We start from the raw sequence: 13,112 nt of genomic DNA on the forward strand, positions 1-13,112 counted from the left end.
TAGCAGGGTCAAAGCCTCATAGGGGGATATGTGATTCCTTGATTAGACTATGATAATAGCAATTGCTTCTTCAGTTTATAGCCTGGTATTTCCATTTCTTTGATTTCAACTTCTCTGTATGATTTTAAAAGCAGCCTTTCTTAACTTTTCTGTTCCTTATCATCTAAGATTTTGCTCTTGTTATTTTTCTACTCTTTCAAATTGATTCAAAACCATGTGTGAAACATATGTAAATTCCCATTTATCTCATGATGCTTCATACATGTCTTAAGAACAAATTCTTCTGAAATGATATACTTTATACTGAATAATTTTTCTTTCTTTTTGCTAAAAGAATAATCATGAACTGTGCTACTTCTGTGGGAAAAAAACTAACTTGGAAACCAAACCAATTACATAGTTTCATAGGAGAGTAAATGTGGAACTACAGTTATCATGCCTTAGTTTTTCATACCTTAGAGCATCACTACCATAATTGTTTTTTTTGAAAATGTAGATGTTAACAGATAGTGTATTTCATAAATGGTCATCTGATTTTACTCCTTCACAGGGTACAATTCTTTATTTAACCTAGCGTCTACATTCTGTATAGGAGTTACTGGTAAAGCTGATCATCAAATGCATGTCTCTCATTGACATCTATGTGAAACAGAAATTTCAATAAAGACTTTGACATAATAAGACCTAGAGTCAGAGAGACCTTAAGTATGATGCAGCAAAAATTTGTGTCAGATTATATCTTTGCAAATTATTTTTTCATGATGTCCATTTACTTATTGAGGTATGTAATTTAGTATCTGTGTGTAAAGGGGTTTATTGTTGGGGCAAAAGAGTTTTTGGCATGATTATATCTTTCTGCTGGCAAACTTCCATTGTTGCTTACAAATAAATGGCTCCTTCCTTTGCTCTAGTTGAAATATTTCCCCCATTCCATTTCTGTTATAATCAATGAAAGAGTGAACGAATAATATAAATATCATATTTATATGATATGCACAATATATATAATATTATATATATCCAAATTATGGCTCATTAGACCTTAAATTCCCTTCTAGTCCGGTGATAAATGGGCTTTTCTGATAGCTCATTTGGTAAAGAATCCTCCCACAAAACAGGAGACCCCAGTATGATTCCTGGGTCAGGAAGATTCACTGTAGAAGTGGATAGGCTACCCACTCCAGTGTTCTTGGGCTTCCTTTATGGCTCAGCTGGTAAAGAATCCACCTTCAATGCGGGAGACCTGGGTTGGGAAGATCCCCTGGAGAAGGGAAAGGCTACCACTCCAGCATTCTGGTCTGGAGAATTCCATAGACTGTACAGTCCATGGCATCACAGAGTCAGACTGAGTGACTTTCATGTTTTCACTTTCCTGTGATAAAGGTATATGTTTCTCACAAATAGGCATATCCTTTTAACCTTTCTTGCTTACCTACAAGGAAAACTAAATGGAATCCCTTTTAAAAAAATTGTACGACATAAACTTGAATAATAGAGAAGTCATGAATGCTATTCAGATATCATAAAAATTGCCTAGAAATAAAGCAACATATTATTATAATTGTCTCAGTTCTGTTCACTTGGATTAGTGTATATCAATTAGCTGTTGCTACATAACAAGTCACCCTAAAACAAATTATTTAATATAATGATTTTTTTATGTAATGAGTTTCTATGATGGGGAGTTGATCTGAGTTATGATTGTTTCCTCATGGATCTCAGCTGTCAGACTCTATTTTGTGTTTTAAAGGCTGCTCCATGATGGTGTGTTCAGCTACAGTGGTCTTCTGTCTTAAACTACCTTATGTCAATTTCTTCCTTTTATGTAAGTAGGTTAGTCTTTAGTTTATTGAGGATGGTGACTGCATGAGAGTTGGACCATAAAGAAGGCTGAGCATCAAAGAATTGATGCTTTCCAACTGTGGTGTTGAAGAAAACTCTTGAGAGTCCCTTGGTCTGTAAGGAAATCAAACCCATCAATCCTACAGGAAATCAACCCTGAATATTCATTGGAAGAACTGATGCTGAAGCTGAAGTGCCAATATGTTGGCCACCCGATAGGAAGAACTGACTCATTGGAAAAGATCCTGAAGCTGGGAAAGTTTGAAGGTAAAAGGAGAAGGAGGTGGCAGAGGATGAGATGGTTGGATTGCATCATTGACTCAATGGACATGAATTTGAGTTAGCTCTGGGAAATGGTGAAGGCCAGGAAAGCCTGGCATGCTGCAGTCCATTGGGTTGCAAAGAGTCAGATATGACTTAGAGATTGAACAACAGTCTTTTACTTTATAAGAAAAAAAAAAAACTTTATTTCTCAAATGTTAATCACTATATTTAAATTTCACTGTTCCTAAATCCATATATGCCACTTTGCTTTCTTCCCAGTTATAGGAGCTACCTCTCAGCAGTATTAGTGTGATTAATATACTACCCCTGGAAAAGACCCTGATGCTGGGAAAGATTGAAAGCAGGAGGAGAAGGGTATGACAGAGGATGAGATGGTTGGATGGCATCACTGACTCAATGGACATGAGTTTGAGTAAGCTCCAGGAGTTGGTGATGGACAGGGAGGCCTGGAGTGCTGCAGTCCATGAGGTTGCAAAGAGTTGGACATGACTGAGCGAATGAACTGAACTGAACTGAACCGAACATACTACCCTTAAAAATACACAACCAGAAAATTTTAATTCTTAACTAATTCATTAGAGTGTAAATATAATAAACTACACATTTTAAAAATATACAATTTTATAAATGTAAAAACCAGCAGTATACTACATAGTTCCATTTGTGTATAATTTTAAAAGGTCCACAATATATTTTAATTTCTTTATAATGTTATTGTTAATAATGGAAATGCCCTGAGCCTCAGTTTTATCTTTCAGAAGGAAATGTGAGATAATAAATCCTAACTTTACTTGGAGGTTGTGATGAATGTATAAAATGTATGTAAATACTTCTCTGAGTCTCCAAACATTGTTCAAGTTTAGGAATATGTATATGTGTCTGTATCTGTATACACTTTCTTTGAAATAAACACACATGCACACATATATTTAAATATACTGCTTCATTTGTAATTCCATTCGTTGTGCTGAAAGAAAACGTGAGAGAAAGTTTGAAGGATAGAAGTAAAAAAAAAAAAAAAAAGAATGCTTGGTTATTCGAGGTTTTTTGTATTTCCATACAAATTGTGAAATTATTTGTTCTAGCTCTGTGAAGAATACCATTGGTCGCTTCATAGGGATTGCATTGAATCTATAAATTGCTTTGGGTAGTATACTCATTTTCACTATATTGATTCTTCCAATCCATGAATATGGTATATTTCTCCATCTATTAGTGTCCTCTTTGATTTCTTTCACCAGTGTTTTACAGTTTTCTATATATAGGTCTTTAGTTTCTTTAGGTAGATATATTCCTAAGTATTTTATTCTTTTCATTGCAATGGTGAATGGAATTGTTTCCTTAATTTCTCTTTCTGTTTTCTCATTATTAGTGCATAGGAATGCAAGGGATTTCTGTGTGTTGATTTTATATCCTGCAACTTTACTATAATCATTGATTAGTTCTAGTAATTTTCTAGTAGAGTCTTTAGGGTTTTATATGTAGAGGATCATGTCATCTGCAAATAGTGAGAGTTTTACTTCTTCTTTTCCAATTTGGATTCCTTTTATTTCTTTTTCTGCTCTGATTGCTGTGGCCAAAACTTCCAAAACTATGTTGAATAGTAATGGTGAGAGTGGGCACCCTTATCTTGTTCCTGACTTTAGAGGAAATGCTTTCAATTTTTCACCATCTGGAGGAATCAACCTGCCTGACTTCAGGCTCTACTACAAAGCCACAGTCATCAAGACAGTATGGTACTGGCACAAAGACAGAAATATAGATCAATGGGACAAAATAGAAAGCCCAGAGATAAATCCATGCACATATGGACAGCTTATCTTTGACAAAGGAGGCAAGAATATACAATGGATTAAAGACAATCTCTTTAACAAGTGGTGCTGGGAAATCTGGTCAACCACTTGTAAAAGAAGGAAACTAGAACACTTTCTAACACCATACACAAAAATAAACTAAAATGGATTAAAGATCTAAATGTAAGACCACCAGAAACTATAAAACTCCTAGAAGAGAACATAGGCAAAACACTCTCTGACATACATCACAGCAGGATCCTCTATGACCCACCTCCCAGAATATTGGAAATAAAAGCAAAAATAAACAAATGGGAACTAAATAAACTTAAAAGCTTCTGCACAACAAAGGAAACTATAAGCAAGGTGAAAAGACAGCCTTCAGAATGGGAGAAAATAATAGAAAATGAAGCAACTGACAAACAACTAATCTCAAAAATATACAAGCACGTTCTACAGCTCAATTCCAGAAAAATAAATGACCTAATCGAAAAATGGGCCAAAGAACTAAATAGATATTTCTCCAAAGAAGACATACAGAGGGCTAACAAACACATGAAAAGATGCTCAACATCACTCATTATCAGAGAAATGCAAATCAAAACCACTATGAGGTAACATTTCACACCAGTCAGAATGGCTGCGATCCAAAAGTCTACAAATAATAAATGCTGGAGAGGGTGTGGAGAAAAGGGAACTCTCTTGCACTGTTGGTGGGAATGCAAACTAGTACAGCCACTATGGAGAACAGTGTGGAGATTCCTTAAGAAACTGGAAATAGAACTGCCTTATGATCCAGCAATGCCACTGCTGGGCATACACACTGAGGAAACCAGAATTGAAAGAGACACGTGTACCCCAGTGTTCATCGCAGCACTGTTTGTAATAGCCAGGACATGGAAGCAACCTAGATATCCATCAGCAGATGGATGGATAAGAAAGCAGTGGTACATATTCACAATGGAGTATTACTCAGCCATTAAAAAGAATGCATTTGAATCAGTTCTAATGAGGTGGATGAAACTGGAGCCTATTATACAGAGTGAAGTAAGCCATAAAGAAAAACACCAATACAGTATACTAACGCATATATATGGAATTTAGAAAGATGGTAACAATAACCCTGTATACTAGACAGCAAAAGAGACACTGATGTATAGAACAGTCTTATTCACTCTGTGGGAGAGGGAGAGTGTGGGATGATTTGGGAGAATGGCATTGAAATATGTATAATATCATATATGAAATGAGTCGCCAGTCCATGTCCGATGCAAGATACTGGATGCTTGGGGCTGGTTCACTTGGATGACCCAGAAGGATGGTATGGGGAGGGAGGAGGGAGGAGGGTTCAGGATTGGGAACACATGTATGGCTGTGGCGGATTCATTTTGATGTGTGGCAGAACCAATACAATATTGTAAAGTTTAAAAATAAAATAAAATGAAAAACAAAAGAATGTTGAATGAACATAAATTAGAAAAAATGTAGAAACGTTAATACATTTTGTTAATAAATGTGACCTGAATTTTAATAATGACTTACTTTTCCTATCTTTAATTCCAAAGGTCTCAGAGTCAGATGCACATTTACATTTAGACAAAGTGAAATTCTCTGTACCAGCTAAGGGTGTGAAATCTCTCCAGAATGACTAAAATTTTCTCCTATTAAAAATCAGAGTGTAACATAAAATGATATTATATAAGGGAAGCTCACTGATTGACTCCAAAGGGTTAAACTCAACTAGGAGCAGTATGTGTGCTGTTCTGTGCTAAGTCACTTCAGTCTTGTCCAACTCTGCGACCCCATGGACTGTAGCCTGCAAGGCTTCTCTGTCCATGGGATTCTCCAGGAAAGAATACTGGAGTGGGTTACCTTGGCCTTCTCCAGGGGATCCTCCTGATCCAGAGATCCTACCTGTTTCTCTTAATTTCCTGCATTGGCAATTGGATTGTTTAATTTCTGCTGCAAGTAGGAAATCAGTTTAGGCTTTGGAAAACTTGCATGCAACCAAGGATTATAGTAGCCAAGTTTTATATTAAAGGAGCAAAGTTATCCCCTGTTTTGAAAAGGGCAATGGTCATATTCAGAGATTTCTTGGGTTGTGTTCCCACAACAGATCAGAGCATTGAAGACCCAAAGGACCTAGTCAAGACCAATTGTCAATATTATGCTTTTGAGAAAACTTGAACTCAGGGATGTGATGTAGTGCCGGGAGCCTTAGAGCTTTGGAAGCAGGAGAGGTAAAGGCAAAGGAGTGAGGAAACTGAATTTACCTAACTTATAATGGAGTCTCTTAGGAACAGAGAATCAGAAGAAAAAAAATGCATTCTGTCCAGACCAGTGTCACCAAGGGAAATAACGAACTTCCCCTGGGGTAACAAAGGGAAAACATATTTAATGAGCTGACACGGAAGATGTAAATATCTCCTCTGCTGCAGTCCCTCAGCCTGTTCCTTTTCGGTTGGACAGGAGGTGTTCATTGCTTTTGTGGTCCTACATCTGGATGGGAGACCAATGTTTGATCTCTTAGCTGTCCTGTGCAGAGACAGGACATGAGTCTGCATCACCAGCTACTTATGGGGGAACTTTGACTTTCACAGGGAAATTTCCCAGGCAAAGTGAGACAAACCTCCCAAACAGGTGAGTCTGAGAGCTCCACAGACACTGCAGAAGAGGATCAGAAGGATGGAAACCAGGAATGTACCTGAGATCACCTGAGGACAATGTAGCATAGCCCTGAGGCAGAGGTCACCATGGTTGCTTGCTGGGTTTCCTGAAGATGCATTTATTTATGATGCTGAAAAGGAACAGTGAACTTGAAAATGAGATCGTCAGTGTTGACAATTAAATCATGCTAGTGGAAGCCCAACAGAAGAACGGATAGGAGGGATAAACTGCATCCAGTAAAATTGGAACATGAGTCTAAGGTTCTTGTTAATTAACAGGAGTAGACAAATAGGGTATTAATTGTGGAGGGGCAGTCAGTGAGGTGAGGGCATTTCATTTTATTGCAAGATGGGGCATATTAGACTGTGCCTCCACACAGAGGAGAAAGATCTAAATGGAGGACTGTTTGCAAATACACACTTTCAATAGCTGTGTAGGAAACACACACATTACAGTATCTTCTCTTGTTTTTGTGTTCACTTAAGAGAAAAAAAAAACTTATATAAGTGTAAGGATGTATGCTAGTGAGGTTTACTTTGCAATCATTTTATTATCTGTGAGGCGAAATAGATCTATGGATTTGTTAGCCATGCAGTGTTTCTCTATTAAAAAAATGTCTCTATAACTATTTTGTTTTACACAGTGGTTATCAGGTGTTGTTATTCCTTTTCTAAATTGCATTCTTTGATAGGAAGGGTTATTTTTTAACAAAAATACTTAAATTTGTGATTTAGCTCTTTTATATATGCATAGATGTATTTGTGGGATTGTATAAGAATTGATAAATTTTGTTGGTCAAATCTACCAACCCTCTTCTCATTGCTTTTCCAAAAGAATTTAGGTATAACTGATCTTTGACAATATATGAGTTACAGGTGCACAGCATAATGGTTCAATATTTATATTGCTAAATGATCACCACAGTAAATCTCCTTAACATGTCACCACATATAGTTACAATTTATTTCTTGTGAGGAGAGCTTTTAGGATATACTGTCTCTTAGCAACTTATAATTATTCTAAAAAAAATGTGTTATGAACTATAGTCACCATGCTGCATAGTACGGGCTGCTCATTGCTCTTTATTGTTACTTTTCTTGTCATAATACTTTACTTGTATATTTTAATATTCTTCATGTGTCAACTCTTGATGTAAGCCAGAAAGGAAAGTGGGAGTTCTTTAGCATCCTTAGTGCTGATAAATAACTTCTTATACATATTTACTTCTATTAAGACTTTCTTATCTGTTTTTATTTTTATTCCTTTTGGCCTTCTGATTAAATCTTTTCCTAAAAGTTGCATCACCTCTTACCGTAATTATTTACTATTTGACTTACATTCTATAGCCATATTTGAATTCCTGTCTCTATATAAGAGAAAATTATAACTTAGATACTGCTCCTTTCTCACATTGTAAATGTTCTTTTGTTATATTGCTTCACTTCCAAATCTTTGGCAATTTGATCTTGAATTAGTGACCCATGTTAATATTGCTAAATTTTTACTCTTTTGTGCTTTTTTTCAGTTAGTTGTAGGTTTTCATTCAATTTTATTATTCAATTTATTATTGTGGCGCTTTTGGTAAAGAACCTGTCTGCCAAAGCAGGAGAATTAAGAGATGCAGTTTTGATCTTGGGGTTGGGAAGATACACTGGAGGAGGGCATGACAACACACTCCAGTCTTCTTGCCTGGAGAATCCCATGGACAGATGGAGGCTACCGGCAGGCTACAGTCTATAGGGTTGTATGGAGTCAGACACGACTGAAGTGGTTTAGCACATAGCACATTGCCCAGGAAACAGTACCCTTAACATAATTGCACTCTCACTGATATATTTTGTCCCATAAATTCTTAGTTTTTGAAAAATCTCTTTCTAAAATGTGTTCTTATACATACTTATATACTTTTACACAAATGCATCAATATAATCCTGAATACATCATAAATGGTTTTTATATTTTAGTGGCAAATCATCATTATGTTTAATGTTTTCTACAGTTTGTCCCTCTTTTGTTTCTTTCTCAATAATACCTTAGGGACTTGCTTCCAATCAAGCAGTATAATGGTGGTTCATTATTTTAATATCTGTATAATATCACATGGTGTGGCTCACACATTTGGTGGTCTATAACATTATTTATCAATAAGTGACTATTATATCACTTCTGCAAAAATATTTTGAGATTCTTAGTTTAATACAGCGTTTCCCCACTAAGGGTGTCCCCCACGGTCCTTTAAGAAATATTCATAGACATTATTTGCTGTCACACTGATGAGTGGTAAGTGGTGGGAAATGACGTTTCTAAACATCCTGCAATTTACAGGACAGACTCTACCCCAGAGAAGGATCCAGCAAAGAATGTCCAATACTGCAGAGACTGAAGAATCCAGATTTTAACTGTTTCTGATATCAGTAGAAATGAAGTTCCAATGTAGTTTTTTATATATTTGTCTAAAGTGGACTGCTTTATTTTACACTGGTGTCTTTAGTCCCTTTTAAAAAGATGTGTCAGATAAGGAACTACTTAATTTCCTCCTAGATAGATGGCCATTTATTCCAGATTTTATTCAACGATCCTGCCTTTTCCTACCAAATTGAATACAACTGTCCCATAGGATAGTGTTCATATCTAAAGGGATCTAATTCCTAATCATTCAAAACAGTATAACAAAGCATATGCTATTTGCCAGAAATTTCTGGGTCATTGTATGCTATGTTCTTTTGAGTTGAGGTTTTTTTCTAAATTAATTATTAATTCATGTCATAAATGTTTTATTACTCCTATTAATTCCCTGATGGCTCAGACGGTAAAGTGTCTGCCTACAATACGGGAGACTCAGGTTCGATCCCCTCCTGGGTCGGGAAGATGCCCTGGAGAAGGAAATGGCAACCCACTCCAGTATTCTTGCCTGGAAAATCCCATGGATGGAGGAGCCTGGCAGCCTACAGACCATGGGGTCGCAAAGAGTCAGACACGACTGAGCAACTTCACTTTCACCCTTAGTGTATGTCAAGTTTCAGTCAGCTTTTGCTGTTCCATTCAGTTTTCTTTAATACAATTACAGGAAATCAAACTTTCAACTGGTTTCATATTTTATCCATATTTTGTCATTTTATAATTTCTCATTTTTTAAAGTGTGCTTTTTAAATAAATTCAAATATATCCACAGACTTGGGAAAACAAGAATTGAACAAGGCAATTTAAGTCTTTGATGATTAGTATCTTGCAATATAGTGACAATGTCATAGAACACTGAAATAAAATATAGTGTCTTCAGGTTTAACACATGTAAAGAAATTTATCCAGAATAAGAGAAAGAATTTTCATGACCTGCTCAAGCTTTATAGCATTTGGTCTGGAAAGGCCTTTGCCTGTTGGACAAAGACCAGAACTAGAACTGAAGTGTGCCCATTGGATTAATTAAAAAACTGAAAACATCAAGCCCAAGAGTAATAAACAAATTATGACCTATAAGAAAAGAGAGACAGGGCTTGCCTCATTCAGTATCCGAATGCACAAAAAAGGTCAAACTGTATAGAGAAGCACAGGAAAGACATCTTCTACTGTCTCATGTAACATATACATAACTTTTGTCATATTTTATATGTTTTTATTTTTGAATTGTTGAGTTTACGACCTTTACTTATTTTACTCTTGGGGTATTAAATCTGTATGGTTTTTCACATCATACATGTATCACTGCTTCTGTCCTTGGAAATAAGATATGTTTCTTTCTGATTTTTCCTGGGCATTAAAGAGATATAGCTGAAGTTGGAAGGTTGCTAATCCATGGAAGCTTTCCTTCATCAGATTGTTTCGGGGATGATTTGAGTTTTTTAGATCTTTTTCCTTCATTTTATTTCTCCCTCACATTTCATGTTTCTTTAAATACAGGGCAGAAAGTGGCTGTAGCTAAAAGGAACCCCAACTTTACTCTTCCCCCAGAAGTTTATGATATGGAATTTATGGGTGCCATTTAAACATTGTTTAGGAGAAAATTAATCTGATCTGACTAGTTCGAGTGGTTACCATCCCTAGCCTAAGAAGGGTGGGTCTGGTTGAGAAACTCATGACAGAAACACAACTCAGAAGCCATGGTGTGTCTGTGTATTGTGGAGTGGGAGCAGGTCTTAAAGCACAGGCACTGGGACTCATACATTAAGGTGATACAGTAAGGTGACAGAGGCCAGAACTCAATCAAAGATGGTACTGAGACTAGGACCTGCTTTAATTCACAGGAAGCCTTTGCAGCTAAAACCATAAAGTGCAGGGAACAATGTGAAAGGAGGGATTCTCTGTGGACTGAAGTGTCAGCTCGAGCTGGGAGGCCACCTTGTTCCTCAGGATCCCTGACACCGTCTCTAATCACTCCCCCTCTTGATTATCCCTCTGCCCTGCTGGCTTTCTCATTTGCCTTTGAACATGTGGAACCAGCATCTTCCTCAGGTCCTTTGCAGTGGCAGTTCCCTTTGCCAGACACACACTTCTCCTGGTATCTCACTAGGTACTTCTCTCTCTTCCTTGACATCACTTCAAATAACCCCTTGTTTGCAGCCCTTGCAACTTGGTATAAAATAATGCCACCTACTATTCTCTCCTTTATACATGTTTTTGTTTTCTTCATAACACCTGTCACCTTCTAACATATTATATATTTATTTGAATATCATCTTTCACCATCCTTGGGTTGTGGGGAATTTGTTTTTAAGCACCTCTACTTATTCTCTGTATGGCTTGGGACAAGTTTGCTCTCAATATTTTTCTCAAATGCATGAAAGAATTTCTCATTAAAACTGTAAATACATGAACCATTTGGAAATATACTGAGAATGGGACAAAAATTTCTATTCAGAGGTGAAATGGGGTATAACTTTATGGAGAATTTATTACATACAACATATTAACATCAATTTCATGCCAACAAAATTGAAATTATAGTGTTTCAGTGATGTAAGTTGTGTCTGTTTGGGTGAAAATTCTTCATGCTATTTTCTTTTTTCCTGATAGTCACCTTCATCACATGGAGCCAGGGAACAATACACAAATCCCAGAATTTCTTCTTCTGGGGTTTTCAGAGGGACCAGAATTGCGGCCCCTCATCTTTGGGCTTTTCCTCTCCATGTACCTGATCACTGTGTTTGGAAACCTACTCATCATCCTAGCCGTCAGCTCAGACCCCCACCTCTACACCCCCATGTACTTCTTCCTCTCCAACCTGTCCTTTGTAGACATCTGCTTAACCTCCACCATCATCCCAAAGATGCTGCAAAGCACTCAGACACAGAGGAAAGTCATCACCTATGAAGGCTGCATCGTCCAGGTGTATTTTTACTTATTCTTTGCAGGATTAGATGACCTCCTCCTGAATGTGATGGCCTATGACAGGTATGTGGCCATCTGCCACCCGTTGCACTATACGGTCATCATGAGCCCCTGGTTTTGTGGACTGCTGGTGCTGCTGTCTTGGGTGTTGAGTTCTATGCATTCCTTGTTACAGAGTTTAATGATTTTGCGATTGTCTTTCTGTTCAGACTTGGAAATCCACCACTTTTTCTGTGAAACCACATGGCTCATCCAACTGGCCTGTTCTGACCCCTTTCTCAATAACATGGTGATGTCATTTGGATCTGTAATTCTCGGGGGTGGTCCCCTGGCTGGCATCCTTTACTCTTACTCTAAGATAGTGTCCTCTATCTGTGGAATCTCATCAGCTCAGGGGCAGTGTAAAGCATTCTCCACCTGTGCATCTCACCTCTCTGTTGTCTCCTTATTTTATTGTTCAGCCTTAGGAGTGTATCTTAGCTTCACTGCTACCCACAGCTCACACACAAGTGCTATAGTATCGGTGATGTACACTGTGGTCACACCCATGCTGAACCCCTTCATCTACAGTCTGAGAAACAAAGACATAAATAGAGCTCTAAAAAGATTCTTTGGGATGGAAACTTTTAGAAAGGGTCCATTTACCTTGAGCTGAAGAATGATAGCAGGGCTTAAAGTCTCAGAGTCAGATAGTGAGATTATTTGTTTAGATTATGGTAATAGCAACTGCTTCCTCATTTTATTACCTGGTATTTCCATTTCTTCGATTTCACTTCTCGCTACAATTTTAAAAACATCCTTTATTAACTTCTTTCTTCTCTGTCATCTAAGTTTTTTCTTTTGTTATTTTTCTGCTCTCTCAAATTGGTTTAAACCTTGTGTGAAACATATGTAAATTCCCATTTATCTCATGAGCCTTCACAAATTTCTTAAGAATAAGTTCTTCTGAAATGAAATGCTTTGTACTGAGTAAACATTTTTTCATTTTATTAAGAGAATAAACATAGTTTGTGCTACTTCTATGAAAAATCTAACTTGGTAACCAAACCAATTATATAATTTCATAGGAGAATAAAATATGAAACTATAATTTGTTACTGTTTTAATTCGTCATACCTTGGAACATCACTACCATAATTTCTCTTTCTGGAAATGTAGACATGAGCAGATATATATTTCATAATTGGTCATCTGATTTTA

At 36.9% G+C, this 13,112-nt stretch overlaps 1 protein-coding gene across 1 annotated transcript; it reads left to right on the forward strand.

Moving 5' to 3' along the window:
- The first annotated feature begins 11,610 nt into the window (after positions 1-11,610).
- Positions 11,611-12,567, forward strand: LOC109560846 (olfactory receptor-like protein OLF4). The gene has a single exon (XM_019963331.2). It carries the CDS (start codon positions 11,611-11,613, stop codon positions 12,565-12,567), a length of 957 nt encoding a protein of 318 aa, XP_019818890.2.
- The last annotated feature ends 545 nt before the right edge of the window (positions 12,568-13,112 follow it).

This window comes from Bos indicus, chromosome 7 (genome assembly GCF_029378745.1).
Source record: "Bos indicus isolate NIAB-ARS_2022 breed Sahiwal x Tharparkar chromosome 7, NIAB-ARS_B.indTharparkar_mat_pri_1.0, whole genome shotgun sequence".
NCBI classification, from domain to species: domain Eukaryota; kingdom Metazoa; phylum Chordata; class Mammalia; order Artiodactyla; family Bovidae; genus Bos; species Bos indicus.